This window comes from Epinephelus lanceolatus, chromosome 22, assembly GCF_041903045.1.
Source record: "Epinephelus lanceolatus isolate andai-2023 chromosome 22, ASM4190304v1, whole genome shotgun sequence".
NCBI classification, from domain to species: domain Eukaryota; kingdom Metazoa; phylum Chordata; class Actinopteri; order Perciformes; family Serranidae; genus Epinephelus; species Epinephelus lanceolatus.
This window is the reverse complement of record NC_135755.1, coordinates 5,029,488-5,046,608: the sequence shown is the minus strand read 5'-3', so window position 1 is coordinate 5,046,608 and position 17,121 is coordinate 5,029,488. Positions and strand designations below refer to the sequence as shown.

The 17,121-nt window shown below is 42.4% G+C and overlaps 1 protein-coding gene across 3 annotated transcripts; it reads left to right on the top strand.

The window, feature by feature from the left end:
• The first annotated feature begins 360 nt into the window (after positions 1 to 360).
• On the top strand, positions 361 to 16,116 carry LOC117245829 (uncharacterized). Of its 3 annotated transcripts, none has more exons than XM_078163865.1 (21): positions 361 to 788; positions 2,003 to 2,105; positions 2,391 to 2,732; positions 2,954 to 3,241; positions 3,346 to 3,474; positions 3,781 to 3,851; positions 5,511 to 5,588; positions 5,889 to 5,963; positions 6,233 to 6,268; positions 6,616 to 6,729; positions 7,477 to 7,629; positions 7,976 to 8,077; positions 8,538 to 8,621; positions 9,270 to 9,335; positions 9,779 to 9,889; positions 10,166 to 10,273; positions 10,502 to 10,621; positions 11,233 to 11,388; positions 11,681 to 11,788; positions 13,632 to 13,751; positions 14,373 to 16,116. In XM_078163865.1, exons 2-21 carry the CDS (start codon positions 2,009 to 2,011, stop codon positions 14,412 to 14,414), a joined length of 2,400 nt encoding a protein of 799 aa, XP_078019991.1. In that variant the 5' UTR covers positions 361 to 788; positions 2,003 to 2,008; the 3' UTR covers positions 14,415 to 16,116. The 3 variants fall into 3 exon arrangements, with proteins under 3 accessions (XP_078019991.1, XP_078019992.1, XP_033465277.2); XM_033609386.2 differs by lacking the exon at positions 361 to 788 and adding an exon at positions 912 to 1,407; XM_078163866.1 differs by lacking the exons at positions 361 to 788; positions 9,270 to 9,335 and adding an exon at positions 911 to 1,407.
• The last annotated feature ends 1,005 nt before the right edge of the window (positions 16,117 to 17,121 follow it).

Genomic DNA, 17,121 nt, shown 5'->3' with positions numbered 1-17,121 from the left:
GGTGCAGCAGGCCCTTGGTTTCTCCTGGTGCAGCGGGCCCTGGGTTCCTCCTGGTGCAGTGGGCCCTGGGTTCCTCCTGGTGCAGTGGGCCCTGGGTTGCTACTGGTGCAGAGGGCCCTGGGTTCCTCCTGGTGCAGCAGGCCCTGGGTTCCTCCTGGTGCAGCGGCCCTTGGTTTCTCCTGGTGCAGCGGGCCCTGGGTTCCTCCTGGTGCAGTGGGCCCTGGGTTCCTCCTGGTGCAGTGGGCCCTAGGTTCCTCCTGGTGCAGTGGGCCCTGGGTTCCTGCTGGTGCAGTGGGCCCTGGGTTCCTCCTGGTGCAGTGGGCCCTGGGTTCCTCCTGGTGCAGAGGGCCCTGGATTCCTCCTGGTGCAGAGGGCCCTGGGTTCCTCCTGGTGCAGTGGGCCCTGGGTTCCTCCTGGTGCAGTGGGCCCTGGGTTCCTCCTGGTGCAGTGGGCCCTGGGTTCCTCCTGGTGCCGAGGGCCTTGGGTTCCTCCTGGTGCAGAGGCCCCTGGTTTGAAAGCACATTTCATTGCCAGTCCTTCAGCCTTTATCTTTAAACCAGGAGCGCCATCTGGTGTTGTCAGAAAGTAAAGAAAGTGGCTCATGAGGCTTCATTTGGCCATCACTGCCTATGGGACGTTATGTATCGGTGCATCAGACGCCACCAAGTATCACCACAGACTGTCCAGGAGCTCACTGACGCCCTGATCCAGGTCTGGAAGGAGATCCCCCAGGACACCATCTGCCCACTCATCAGGAATATGCCATTTTTGGGATTGTCTACTGGCAGGTGGGGGCCGTACACACTACTGAATCACATGATGAGTTGATGTGATGAAATTCACAAACGTTGAATCAGCCTGTGATTTAATTTTTTGTGTTTTGATTTTCGGTGTGTTTTTGAATCCAGCCCTCAGTGGGTTGATGACTTTGGTTTCAACTGACCGCTGTTATGTCATTTTGTTGTCCACAAATTAGACAATGTACATCAGTAAAGATTTTACACTTGAATTATTTACTAATTAAGATCTGACGTGTGATTTACGTGTTCCCTTAATTTTTCTAATTTTTTAATTTTTCATTCATCTGTGTGTCATCATCCAGTCATGTCCGGTTTGATTCTGACAATGCATTTTATCTTCTTCTCCTCTTCTTCTTCTTATCGTTATTATCATTCATTTTAAACTGTTGAACCAGAAGGCCTGTGTATTAATATGGCCTGAATGTTGAGTTTGTTGCTGATGAATGTTGCAACAGTGAGACACATTTACACTTACATTTATCAAGCCTTTATAACCGCACTGAGCTGCTGATGAAACAAAGTAAGTAAAGGTCGGGAGCTTATTAATGATTTACAGACTGTAGCCACGTTGTCAGGTGAGCTGACTGAGACGCGCAGCATTCAGCAGGTATGTGGTCTTTGTTTCACATTTAATCTAAAAAAAAATCAGAAACTTTCTGAAAACAGTGTCTGCATGCTGAGTCTTTTCTAATCAAGACACCTGTTTGTTTTAACACCAAACTGTGACAGAGAGTCTGTACTGTGATGAATGTACCGAACACCCTGGACTTTGTAACATAGAAAAGGCTGAAGTGTAACAAAATGATTAAACAAGCTTCAAAGCTCAAAACACCTTTTAATTCACTATGGGATGTTTGAATGTGTTAAGCTACAAACGTGACATGTGTGGTAAAATGTGAGTTTTACTGAAAGAAGTTCAGACAGACTCACAGAGGAGAAAAAAACATACACCAGAAGTGAAAGTATGATGTCATGACTCTGTCAATATTTGTAAAAGAGTTGTCACCACAGAGAAAGAAGGAAAGGTGAACAGGACATATACAGACATGATGGCATGTTTTAAAATGTATTAATTAATTAATAAAATAATTTTTAGATGAATAATATAATTCTTAAAGTAAAATTTTTAACATTGAGAACCACTGAAAAGCCTTTTTCCCTGAAACGTAACACCTTCGTCACTGTTTGCTGTTCATTTTCAGCACTCCATGATGCTCTTCCACACAGATGAAAGGCCCCTTAAATCTCATCTCAGACCCCTCAGTGTTCTGGTTTTCCATCTCCTCCTAACACACTCCTGTAGAGGTAACTCACACACAGATACATCCTCATAGGTCACTATTATGTCACTGATAAGTCAAAACTATGGGGTGACCACCAGAACTGCATGTTTCCTGTCTGCCTTCAATCAATGAAGGCTAAAGTGTTGACAAGAAAGAGTCCCAGTTATGTTTTAATACAGACGTCACTGCTGTGTGAAGACAATATTCTGTGTTACTAATGCTGTGTCTTACAGGAGTGGGTGAAGCCTCACAGAGTTGAGCAAATGTACTTCCTCTGTGAACATTAAAACAGACATTTGTCTTCCAGGTCAGTCTCAGCTGATTGGCTCCTCTCAGCCAATAGTAGCAACACTTGGTGATGACATCATTTTGCCATGTCGTCTGGAGCCTGCAGAAGATGTTGCTGGCTTGACGTTGGAGTGGACGAGACCTGACCTGAACCCCAGGTTTGTCTACGTGTGGCGTTCTGAACAGGAACTTGTGGGTAAAAAACACAAGTCCTTTGAGGGAAGAACATCACTGTTCGTCGATGAGCTGAAGTTTGGAAACATTTCACTGAGACTGTCCAAAGTCAAACTCTCTGATCACGGAACATACAGATGTTTTATTCCAGCAGGGGAAAGACAAACTTTTGTTCAACTAGTTGTTGGTAAGTTCATAATGTATGTGTTCATGGTGCATGTTTAGCTCAGTGTCTCTACCTCCAGAAAAAAGATGAACATATCTTAAATACTAAAAGTAGGGAGGTTATTTAGAAGACACTCTTTTGACACAAAAGCCATTTGCAGCTCAGAATTCAGGACTTGTACGTATGAGCTGTCACTTCCAATAATTGCATTGTTGTGCATTTTTCCTTTCGCTCATCATCAGGTGCCGTCTCCTCACCATGCATAACTTTAGCAGGGATTGATAAAGCCACAAGCGGAGTGGTGTTACAGTGTGAGTCTGCAGGCTGGTATCCAGAGCCTGAGGTGTTGTGGCTGGACGGTGAGGGAAAGCTCCTCTCTGCTGGACCTACAGAGACAGTCAGAGGTCCTGATGACCTCTATACTGTCAGCAGCAGAGTGACTGTGGAGAAGAGACACAGCAACAGCTTCACCTGTAGAGTCCAACAGAGGAACATCAACCAGACCACAGAGACACACATCCAGGTTCCAGGTTAACATGATTTTTAAACTGTACGATAAAATCACTGTATTAGTTTCACATAGCAGAGGTCCAGTTTTATGTAAATTACATAATAATTTCTTTTATTATTTCAGATGATTTCTTTCAGGTCCAGTCCACTCACTCTTCTGTCACAACTGGCTTGGCTGTTAGTTTAGCTGTGTGTGTCCTGATTATTCTGTTACTTCTCTTTGTTGTGTGGAAATGGAGACAAAACATAATCAGTAAGTCACAAACTAGCAGTGCTTTATTAATGTCAAGTAATATTAAAGATGTAACTATGTACATGAAATCTCCCTTCCTTATCAAAATACCAGCACTTTGGATCATGGAATGAGAGAGAAATGTGATTGTATATCCACATTTATTTCCAATAAGTCAGCTTGTCAGGTGTTTTATTTTTATTACCTATTTAATACATCATTTGAGACTCAAATGATTCTGCACTGTGTTTCCCCAAAATGGAAGTAAATAAGAAAGAAGAAAGTGTCTTGTGATATAAGTCTCCTGCCTTTGTTGTTTTTACACAGAGACCAAGAGAGGCCACAGTGAGGAAGAAATAAAGCCTCTCAAGGGAAAAGGGAAGGAAGAGAGCAAACACGTAAGTAAAGATAAAGAACATTACTTTCAGTAAAGGAGGAGGAAAAAACAAGAGCAGCAAAAGTAAAATTTGTGTCAAACAAGAAGGAAAGAAACATTTACATCAAAAAACAGGATTTGTGCTTCCAAAAGAATCAAGATGACAAGGGACTAAAAGAATCTGAACAAAGGGAAAACACAGAGTAAGACCAAGGGCAGCGCAGGGTGGCGAACACCGTACAGAGCTAGTTTCGAGCAGCGCAACCCGAGGCGCGCTCAGTTTGGTAGTTTGGCAGACCGAGGTGCGCTGAGATGGGTGTGGCGGCGCAGCAGGGGGAGGTGTCGACAGATCCAGCTTGGCGCAGTGACAGTTTCGTGCCAAAAGGCTTCGCCGAAGGTGCGTTAAAAGCTCGCCAGCTGAAACCAGGTCCACTGTCAGCGCAGGGAGAGCTCAGCCAGTGTAGGGGAAGTTTGGCTGACCGGCGGACAGTGCGCACACGTCACCAAAACCTCACAGGCAGGTTTCCAGAATATCAGGCACATTAACGATGCAATAAATACCCAGAAAACCACTATTCAATGCAACTATCTGCAATCAGCACATAAATGTATCTCTATATTGACTGTCCCGTCACATCTGATGTCAGATCAAAGGGGATTGGCACCGTTTGGCACGTTTGGCACGCGTAATGGAAACCCAACCTGATTTGATCAACACAGCTGCAAACTAATGAGTTCACATCCCTCTCAGCCAACCACAAACAGCCACAGCATCAGATAGGGAGTATATATTCAGCATCTGTCATCTTAGAAAAGCCAAAAGAAAAGAAATAGAGTGAGACTGCGAGAGAGAAAGAGAGAAACGCAACATTGATTTACAATTGTGGTGACCTCCTCCCAGGCTACCTTTGCATCATCAGCCCGTGGAGGTCTGCTCGCAGTTCCGTATATTTGGACACTGTGAGCTTGGACCTCCCGGACCAAAACATCAGTTTCCTCCTGGGAGAAGTTTGGCCGTCTGACGCTGCTGCTCTCTTCTGCCATGGCGAATTGAGTAAACTCTCATTACGCCTTCACGTGGCGCATTTAAGGGCGAGGAGAGGGGCACATTTGATTGGTGTGATGTGTGTAAAACCCACTCCACGCCTTCTCTCCTCCCTCTTTCCGACTTGTGCAGGTAGGAGGGACGGAGGTGGGAAAGAGGAGTGGCTGCGCCAGGGCGCACGGTGTGCCAAACTTACAAAATCCGCCTGGCCAAACCCAGTTGGCGAAGCGCAGGTGCGCTGCGCCCCCGCCTCACCCAGTCTGCAAAACTAGAGCCCCAAATGTTTTCACCTGGAGAATTTGTAATTCTCAAAAGTTTTCATCTGACAGTGACAAACATTTGGTGTCTTGAAATGGCAGCTGAAGATAAAACTGGGACTTGAAATGTGAGGAACGCTTTACTGAAACCAATATAAACCACTGCAGACCTAAAATGGGACAAACTCAATGACAACTTCTGAATAATTCTGTTAAAAGTTTACATACATACATTTACAGTCCCCTCCAAAAGTATCTTTGATACCAATCAGACTTGAGGTAAGCTTTTTTATACGTGTCTCATTGTGTATCTTTATTAACCTGCCCTGATAAAAATCACATCATGTCTCTGTTCGTCTCTCATCTCTCTGACATTCAGGAGGAGCAGCAGAGGAGGGAGGAGGCAGAGAGGGAGGTTCAGACCCTGAAAGAGGAGCTGGAGACCAAGAGGACTGAGGTTCATCTTATACACTGATTTCAGTTTGAAGTCACCTTCTTTATGTCATCTATACTGTAGACACGATCAAACGTACAGTAGATCGTAGAGACCATTTCGCAAAATAAAGTCATTCAAAGAGAGAATCTGACCAAGTCCAGACTGAGACTACATTGATTGAAGTCATTTTGCACATCGTAACCAAACTAAATGCCACATTTAAAAAGAATGCTGATGAATTCCTGTTCATCACTTTACTTTACTTTTCTTGTAGTATAAATACACTATACTAAATATTCATGATTCTCTTTCTCCTTCCAGTTTGAAAGTAAACTAGCTGAAGTCCAGCAACAACTGCAGAACCTGAAGGAGGAGCTAGAGACCAAGACCAGGGAGGTTTGTCACTTTAAATTAATCTCTCACCTTCTCTTAAACATCCTTTTCTTCCTTGTTTCCAAAGGCAGCTGTTTCCTAATACAGGGCTGTTTTGGAAAATGTGTAAAGTTCTTAGAAACCAAGTTGGACCCTTTAAAGTGATTTGCTACAAGAAAATGGGATCCAGTTCTCAAGTTCGATTCTGATTTATGTCTCAGTGTGTTGTATATTTACTGACAAGCCTTAATAACAGAACATGTCTCTCTTTACCTCTGTCTTCTTCACACCAGTTGGAGGAAAACAAAGCTGCTCAATCTGTGTCTTTGGTAAGTATTTAAGGTATAGATTTTAAATGCAATAATACACACCTGTGTCCTGTAGAAAGTAAAAATCAACATAGCCAAGTAATTCTATTATTTCAATATAACCATTATTTTGTGTATCAGGATGCCGCATTGAGTATTTAAGATCTGTTATCAAAGACTGTTTTATAGTTAAACTTCAAATAAGAAAACTGTTGATTTATAATTTAAATGAATGTCTAGTTCCAGCATATAATTATATTTTGAACATGGTCCTAGTGTTTTTATAAATGTCACTATGTGTTGTCTTCACTCATTTGACTTCCAGAAACATGTCTTATTGTGTTGTTTTCATATCTCTCATCTCTCAGTTTAACTGGAAGATAACCACCAAGCAGACGCTTGAGAACGAGCAGCAGAGGAGAGAGCAAGCTGAGACACAAGTCCAGGACCTGAAACAGAAACTGAATGACAAGATTAAAGAGGTTCATAATTTGTTCCTTTTTAACAGATTCTTTCATCTTTTATCTGTTTGTTTGTTTTCAGATTCTCCACTTCAAGAGGAGTTCATTTACATATTTAAAATGGTCATTGCAAAAAGAAAAATTATAACAAAGTTTATTTGTTTAGCACTTGAAACTAACATTACAAAGTGCTTTATACATAAAAACACAACAATAAAATGCACAGTAATGATTGAATAACCAGGCAAGCACAAGGAAATAATACTGAAATAGAATAATAGATAATAAATAATACTAAAATAAAAAGAGAATGCACTGACTTTGGGTTCACTTATAGATCTCTTTTTTTATTGTCACAAGCACAACCACAGGGCGAAGTGATACGTCGTGGGAGCATGAGCTGTGTAGCTGTCTCCATGCACACTCGCTTTTTGTTGTTGCTGTTGTTGTATATACAGGTGCAGCTGTGCAAAGTGCAAAAGGGCCAGGTGAAGGAGGAGGTTGTGATGAATAATAAACGCACTCTCAGCCAGTCACATCACTGGTATCATAGCTCAGAAAGAAGCAGAGCCAATCACAGTGAAGCAAAGCATGACAAATAAAATATAAAAATCTGGATGGTGCAGAGTGGCAAGATGTGAATACATAACACCAAAACCAGTATGTTGTTATTTTTTTTGACAGTTTATTACTACAATAGGGATAGAAATGAATGTTGAAAAAGTGTTCCATTGTTTGTCTGTTGGTCTCTCTCCTCTGTCTGAGCAGCTCCTGGAGGAGCAGCAGAGGAGGGAGGAGGCTGAGAAAAGAGTGAAGACCCTGGAAGAGGAGCTGCACACCAAAGAGGATGAGGTCCAGATGCCCCATGTGCTCCCTGCTGAACAACAAAACACCACACTGTCAGGCAAACTGAGTTTAAAGGTCAGGAAAATGATAATCTTTTATGATCAAGAGAAGAGCATGTTTAAATTGATAATGTCGTCAAAGTCATGACAGGAGAGGAGGGAAATTTGGGTTACTGCAGGCAGGATGAATCACAGCTGACTTAGAGCTGTTTAAACTGAAAGACTTGACTTTGAAAATAATTTGGTGAAAGACTTGTTTGTATTTTCCAATGCAATAGGAAAACCAGTCGCTTTAAATAGCTGAGATTTTTCTACTTTTTCAGGTGTACTTCATTTTTGTTGTGTATTTTTTGCTGTGTCTTAATTCACATGCCCTAATAAAATCCTGACTTGCATCTTGTCTCTGTTCATCTCTCTCTCAGTTAAAGAAGCTGAAACATAAGCAACATCTCCAGCAGCAGCAGAGCGAGGAGGAAGCTGAGAAGGAAGCTCAGACCTCGAAGGACAGTGGTGTAGTTGATGAGGTGGGTATACTATAAGGAAGATGGTAAGTTACCATGGAGGAGGTGGGTTTATTCTCCTACGTATTCCAGTGGATTTATGGCTGATAGGTGTGTATACCCCAAATACCTGTGTATACCCTACACGACACCACTGCCGAAGGACAAAGCAAATTTCAAGATCAGGAAAATACCAAACATTTATGGTGCTGCTTGCACTCGTCATTGTGCCACCATGAAAATAGTGATATTACCTGTTAATGTTAGTTGATGCCAAGTAGCATCCAAAACCCAGTCAAGTTGAAGTTCAGACTGAGACCAGAACAGAGTCCTGTTTCATACCAAGACCCAAAACTAACAATAAAACCCACAGAAATCAGCCTTTTTACATTCTTTATTGTTTCTTCATCACTCTCGCTATGTTGTAGTTTACTTACTTAAATAAGCCTCAATAATAAAACATGTCTGTCATCTTTTATCCCAGACTGAAGACAATCAAGCTGAAGTCCAGCAGCTCCAGGATGAGAATCAGAGGATGGAGAACAACCAGCAGACCATGAACCAAAAGGTGAACATCAACAAAAAAGATACATCTCTTAGTAGATGTAGATGGCAAATTCATGGGGGGGTGGGGGATTCACTCTTTTTTGCATATAAAATGCATATTCACATGCTACAGTAAAGAGATAAAGATTGACTAAAAGATTTACTCATGCGCCATGTGTTAGCACTGTTGCCTCACAGCAAGATGGTTCTTAGTTGGAATCCACCGGCATGTTGGGGCGGTTCTGTGTGGAGCTTGGATGCTCTCCCTGTGTCAGCCTGGGTTTTCTGCAAGTCATTTAGCTTCCTCCCACAGTCCAAAAACATGCATGTTAGGTTATTGGTGACTCTAAATTGCCTGTAGGTGCGACTTGCTGTCCGTCTCTATGCGCCAGCCCTGTGATAGTCTGGCCACCTGTCCAGGGTGTACTGTGCCTCACACCCAATGACAGCTGTAATAGGCTCCAGCACACCTGCAATCCTGTACCTGGATAAGCGGTTCTGGAAAATGAATGAATCATTTGGGATGTGGGATGTAAAAGATCCTGTGAACACCATTTACAGATACACAGCAGATGATAATCCAAATAAATGCAATTTTAGTAGCAGACTACTGAGACATGTCATCAGATCAAAGGACATTTGGGTTAAAATTCATCTGTCTGTCTTTTAGCTGGAGAACATCCAACAACCTTCTGCAGGTGACAACAATCAAGATCTGCCAGAGAACAATGATCAGGTAAGGACACAGTGCCCCAAACACGACCAGCATCACAAACATCTGCACACTCATACAGAAACACATAAGGTCACTTTGGTAACAACATGGAGAAATCTACATCCAGAGACGTGACTTTTTAGAAGGGCAAAATGAGCACTGCTGTAAAGTTGTCCACCATGGTACCAGTTAGCTGCTAGCTAACCGTAGCTAACTTGTTTGTCCATTGTTTGGTCTGTGACGTAATAGGTCAACAGGAAAAATGTCCAGTATTAACAAGCTGAAAGGGGGCATATCTCCACCTATCGTAGAGGAGTCGGTCTTACTTCAATCAATAAATCAATTTTCCTCCCATGCTTGTTTACTAGGATAAGGACAGTAGTCAAATTAAATGGCTATGTCAAGGTATAACTGTAGCTTGACTTAACTGTGCATGTAAACGTACGTATGTTGTGTTGTCCCAGGATCACAACCTGACCAGCCCGGCCAGCCAGGACTCAGCCCAGAGACACATCACTGTGGATGAGGTCGACCTGGGGGGGAAATATGTTCATCTGAGCAACAAGTCTGAAGAGGTAATGTTGTTATGTGTGGATGAACACTTATCAGTTCTATATGAGCATGGAGGGGATGTTTTATAGCTACACAATAAGCAAGTGTAGATCTAGATCTAGTGTAGTCCAGACAGTGATGCTGCCATGGCCAAACAGAACCACAAAGACTTCTGGCAACACACTGTATAAACCACTGTCTGTTACACTTAATATGTTTTGTAAAGACATGTAAAATATTATTTTAATTAGTGTATATTTGTCTTATCTTCGCTCTCCCACTGAATCTCCCTCCTGCAGGACCAACCAATGGGAGGCTGGGAATTACATATACGAATCAACAAAAGAAAACCCATCATATACCAGTTTAAGCCCTCATTCATACTGAAGGCTGGGACAACTATTAATGTGAGTTTTTTATGACTGTGAAAGTGAAACCTAACACTGCTCCTGATGACACTTATTGTGCTGATAACTGCATTCTGAACATACTAGTCAGTGTAGCAGGACCCTTCTAACTCATATGTATGATGCTCATAAGCACTAATAACAGCCATTGAATGGAGAAATTACACTGTGTGAAATGGTGGTAAATATCTACTTGTATGGTAAATTTGTGAAGTTTGCTTGTTTCAGATCTGGGCTCATGGTTGTGGTGTCTGGTTTGGGGGCTCTACTGACCTGGTGTGGTCAGGCCAGAAACCCTGGGGCACTGGAGAACAACTGCTGGTCACTATCTACAGCAACACTGGAGAGGTCTGACATCACATCACATCACATCACATATGTTGACAAATATGCTATATGGCCAAATGTATGTGGCCATGCATCCATGTCCACTTACTTCAGTGTTCATTTGATCTAGGTCTGTTTTTCTGGGGTTTGTCAAGGCCTCTTAGTTGCCTTTGAGGGAGATCTTAATGCTACAGCAAACAACACTGTAGATTATAGTGTTCTTTCAACATTGTGAGAACAGTTTTAGGAAGAGCCTTTCCTGTTTCAACTCGACAGTGTCCCCATGTACAAAGCCAGTTCCTTGAATAAATGACTTTCACGACTTTGATGCGGAAGAACTTACTGTTTTGACCCTAACCCATATCTAACACATTTGATATGAACTGGAACACCAACTGCGAGCCAGACTTAATCACCCAACATCAGTGTTGGACCTCAGTAATATTCTTGCACATGAATGAGAGCAGGTTCCTGCAGCAGGTTCAACATCTGGTGGACAGATTGAAGGAGAGACTGTTAGAGCAACAGATTAATGTAACATGTTTTAGAATTATACTTTAAATGGGGGTCGATTCAATGCATCAGCCTGTGGCTTCTTGACTTCTATTGCCAGGTTGTTGTCTCTTTCTCAGGTGGAGGCGAACAAAATGTTGGAGCTTGGGAGCTCTCAGACGTACCAGGAGAAGATTATCTGCGTGACTAGTCAGGATTCAGCAACGGGACCCATCACTGTGGATGAGGTCGATCTGAAGGGCGAATATGTTCGTCTCAGCAACACGTCCGATAAGGTAATGTTGTCTATGTGCAGCTAGACACTGTGTGAGTTATATATTAGCATGTACAGTAAGCTCTGTAGCTACACAATAACCAAGTGTACACAGGAATACTCCAACGGGTCATTCAAACCCAGATAGTGATGCTGCCAGGACTCAAGCACAACTCTTCTGACATGCTGAGTCACATACTGTACAAACTACTGTATGTTACATGTAGATATTTTGTGGAAATGACCCATATAGAACATTAAATTAGTATCTCTTTGTCTCATCCTTTCTCTCCTGCTCCATGTTCCTTTGGCAGGCCCAAGAATTGAAGGACTGGGAATTGCATATACAGGTCAACAACAGAAAACCCACTGTGTACAAATTTTCCTCCTCATTCATACTCGTGGCTGGAAACACTGTCACTGTGAGTTTTTAATTATTATTATTGCGTTTGTTTAATTTTTTTCTCTTTGTTTCTTTATGTCCTTTATTATTTATGCAACTCTTCCTCCATAACTGCCTTAAAGACATAAAAACCTGGATAAGCACCAATTTCCTGATGTTAAATTCAGACAAAACTGAAGTTATTGTTCTTGGCCCCAAACAACTCAGAGACTCTTTATCTGATGACATAGTTTCTCTAGATGGCATTGTTCTGGCCTCTAGCACTACCGTAAGAAACCTCGGAGTAATATTTGATCAAGATTTGTCTTTTAATTCTCATTTAAAACAAACCTCACGGACTGCATTTTTTCATCTGCGTAATATTGCGAAAATTAGGCCTATCCTGACCTGAAAAGATGCAGAAAAATTGGTCCACGCTTTTGTTACCTCAAGGCTGGATTACTGTAACTCTCTATTATCAGGTAGCTCTAGTAAATCCTTAAAAACTCTCCAGCTAATTCAGAATGCAGCAGCACGTGTACTAACAGGAACTAAGAAACAAGATCATATTTCTCCTGTTTTAGCTTCTCTGCACTGGCTCCCTGTAAAATCCAGAAGTGAATTTAAAATCCTACTGTTAACTTATAAAGCTCTAAATGGTCAAGCTCCGTCATATCTTAGAGAGCTCATAGTGCCATATTATCCCACCAGAACACTGCGCTCTGAGAACGCAGGGTTACTCGTGGTCCCTAAAGTCTCCAAAAGTAGATCAGGAGCCAGAGCCTTCAGCTATCAGGCTCCTCTCCTGTGGAATCATCTTCCTGTTACGGTCCGGGAGGCAGACACCGTCTCCACATTTAAGACTAGACTTAAGACTTTCCTCTTTGATAAAGCTTATAGTTAGGGCTGGCTCAGGCTTGCCCTGTACCAGCCCCTAGTTAGGCTGACTTAGGCCTAGTCTGCCGGAGGACCCCCCTATAATACACCGGGCACCTTCTCTCCTTCTCTCTCTCTCTCCCTCTCTCTCGTATTCTATTACTGCATCTTGCTAACTCGGCCATTCTGGATGTCACTAACTCGGCTTCTTCTCCGGAGCCTTTGTGCTCCACTGTCTCTCAGATTAACTCATATCACAGCGGTGCCTGGACAGCGTGACGTGTGTGGTTGTGCTGCTGCCGTGGTCCTGCCAGATGCCTCCTGCTGCTGCTGCCATCATTAGTCATTAGTCATACTTCTACTGTTATTATACACATATGATTATTGTCACACATGTATACTGCCAGATATTAATACATACTTTCAACATATTGTACCACAGTAGCCAGAACTATAACTATAATATTATTACTTTCAATAATGTTGTTGTAAGCTACTGTTATTACCTGCATCTCTCTCTCTGTCTCTCTCTCTCTCTGTCTCTCTGTCTCTGTCTCATTGTGTCATACGGATTACTGTTAATTTATTATGCTGATCTGTTCTGTACGACATCTATTGCACGTCTGTCCGTCCTGGAAGAGGGATCCCTCCTCAGTTGCTCTTCCTGAGGTTTCTACCGTTTTTTTTTTCCCCGTTAAAGGGGTTTTTTGGGGGAGTTTTTCCTTATCCGCTGTGAGGGTCATAAGGACAGAGGGATGTCGTATGCTGTAAAGCCCTGTGAGGCAAATTGTGATTCGTGATATTGGGCTTTTTAAATAAAATTGATTGATTGATTGATTGATAATCTTTTATGAAAACAACTGTGACTGAAACTCAGATTCAAACATCACCAAATGTGACTGAAATAAGAAAAGAAAAGGTCCACTGTATTTCTTCATTATGTTTTTTGGCACTGCAATGATCCAATCGTAGTCCACCTGAAACCCTGTGACATTGCTTCTTTTCAGATCTGGTCTTCAGATCATCCTGACAGAAAGAGTCCTCCCACTGACCTGCTGTGGCAGAACCAGAAGTCCTGGGGCACTGGAGAAGAACTGCTGATCACCGTCTACAGCAACACTGGAGAGGTCTGACATCACCTCACATCACACACATGAAGATATACTGTACACTATATGGCCAAAAGTATGTGGACACACACATCTGCCCACAATAAAATATTCCACTTTTAACATTCATGAAACATTCTATAGCTGACTGGGAAACGGATGGAAGATGATTATTTTTATTAAGATGTGATCAGAGCTGATGATAAGTACACACATATCATTCCAGTCCACTTTGATAGAAGAGATGCTGAGTCATACACCAAAGACCTGCAGCAGTAAAAAAACAACTCCAATAGCCCTGGTAGTATAATTTCAGTCTGGTCTGATTAGGGTCCCAGGTCTGACCCCTGAGGACCTCCAAGGCTGGCTGTGAGCCAGGACTTGTCACCAACATTAGCTGCCGACCTCAGTAATGCTTTTGTATCTGAATGGGAGCAAATCCCTGCAGCAGGTTCAATAGGTCCTCGTCGAAGACTGAGACCAGAAGCCTGAAGCCTGTTAGAGCAGCAGAAACACTGTCTGTTGTCCTCATATATTTGGCCATAGTTTGCAAATATTAACTCAGCTGTCATACAATCTTTTCTTCTCTTTCAGGAACAGCACAACAATAACAGCTGTTTCATTTCCTATCATTTACAGGAAATGGCCACAAAATTGAAAACACCAAATATCTCTGATTGATAATCCAGAAAACTTGAAAACACGAAGTCATCTTCCAGCGTTTATCTCCCTGAAGACATCATGTAGTGGGAAAATGCTGCTCTGGAAAACACTGACATTCCTTATATCTCCTGTCAGGGTCCTCAGAGCTGCTTGAGTCTCACAGTCACACAACTCAGTTCCTGATGTGGACAGGGGGTAAAGGTGTTTTCTTTGATTAGGCTGTTTACTTCGTATGCTACAACTCCTCCTTTTATTCTTGGCTCGGAGCCAAAGATGGTACTTGTGTCAAAAGTGATGTATGAACTAAAGGTGTCTGTAAAAGTTTAGGTGTGTGCTTGTATAAAACACACCACAAGAAGACTGATACACACTTTCAGCTGAGAATGGTGGGTCTTGCAGGTCTGGTCTGTGGGAGCAAACTTCTGTTCTGGCTGCCACTCAATCATGCAGTTCTTCCTCCGTGAGAATTTGTGAATCCTAGGATGGCGACGGATAGGCCTGCCTTACTCTGCCTCTGATTGGCTTACCCTGACATTCTTACCATAAACTTAACCAATCTCACCCCTCTTGCCTCAGCCTAACCAATTCAACCAACACCCTATATCATCTTGTTGTCATCAACAGATAAAAAGCCAAAAAAATCATGTTTGATTTTGTATTTTATTTATTTTTATTTCAGAGTCATGATACTGATGAATATTTAAAGGGCCAGTGTGTAAAATGGGTTGAAAACAGTGACATCAGTGGTCAAATTCTAGATTGCAGGGCTCACTCGCTCACCCCTCCCGTCGGGTAAATGACGGTGGCCTCGTAGGGACAAAAAGCCTTGCGCACGACTTTTTCAGGAGTAGGTCTATCTAGCGACGAGGTGAATGTTTATTTAGAAATCTAAGCCATGTTACGATATTGTAATGAATCCCTCATGAGCAGGAGACCAGAGTAGCGTTCGGGAAAAAGGCCAGTTTATTTGAGCACTCCAGAAACTCCGGTAACACTCCAGGGGGTAAAAGACTCCGTCCCAAACTCTGACTCTTCTAGCGTAACAGACACACTTCATAACTTTACACACATACTCGTTTACCATGCTGAGTGGGGGACCCCCCTCCCCTCTCTGCTCCGCCAATCTCCAGCCCGCACACTGACTGACAGCGTAGCCTGTAAACAGAGCTCAGCTGTTTATTTAGCCTAGCAATATCTCCGGACTATAGTAGCTGCAATGGACGACTTTGAACGCGATTTTGAAGAGTTTCTTGTAGCGGACACAGATCCAGAGCCATACCTGTTTGAGCCGGAGCATACAGATGAGGAACTCCATGTGTTTGATGCTGAGCGGGCGAGAAGAGAGGCTGAATGCACAGAATGGGATTTGGTGCTGCCATTGTTGGGGAGATATATCATCAGGAGGGAAAGCGCTGCAGAGAGTGCATCACAAGGAGTGAAGCTGCGTCTTCTTTTCCTCGCAGATGACGGTTCGGGTTCATTCTCTCCTGTTGCGTGGAAAGTGTGGTCTATTCACAAACTTTATAACTAAAAAAACTTTTCACTACTCTCTATTGACGGACTACTAACACTCTGCTGTTTCTTCCTCCTTCTTCCTTCCTTCCGCTGTCTTCGTTGGTTCATTTATACACGCAAAACGCGTTCTCTGGCTGGCTGGATTGTCCGCTCAGTCTACCGTACATACATGGCGGCGCAAGATGGCGACCTCTCTAAAGCAAGGCCCTTGATATATATATATATATATATATATATATATATATATATTTATATATATATATATGTATATGTATATATATGTATATATATATATATATATATATATATATATATATATATATATATATATATATATATATACACACATACATATATATATATATATATATATATATATATATATATATATATATATATATATATATATATGTATATATATGTATATATATATACATATATATACAGTACAGGCCAAAAGTTTGGACACACCTTCTCATTCAATGCGTTTTCTTTATTTTCATGACTATTTACTTTGTAGATTCTCACTGAAGGCATCAAAACTATGAATGAACACATGTGGAGTTATGTACTTAACAAAAAAAGGTGAAATAACTGAAAACATGTTTTATATTCTAGTTTCTTCAAAATAGCCACCCTTTGCTCTGATTACTGCTTTGCACACTCTTGGCATTCTCTCCATGAGCTTCAAGAGGTAGTCACCTGAAATGGTTTTCCAACAGTCTTGAAGGAGTTCCCAGAGGTGTTTAGCACTTGTTGGCCCCTTTGCCTTCACTCTGCGGTCCAGCTCACCCCAAACCATCTGGATTGGGTTCAGGTCCGGTGACTGTGGAGGCCAGGTCATCTGCCGCAGCACTCCATCACTCTCCTTCTTGGTCAAATAGCCCTTACACAGCCTGGAGGTGTGTTTGGGGTCATTGTCCTGTTGAAAAATAAATGATCGTCCAACTAAACGCAAACCGGATGGGATGGCATGTCGCTGCAGGATGCTGTGGTAGCCATGCTGGTTCAGTGTGCCTTCAATTTTGAATAAATCCCCAACAGTGTCACCAGCAAAACACCCCCACACCATCACACCTCCTCCTCCATGCTTCACAGTGGGAACCAGGCATGTGGAATCCATCCGTTCACCTTTTCTGCGTCTCACAAAGACACGGCGGTTGGAACCAAAGATCTCAAATTTGGACTCATCAGACCAAAGCACAGATTT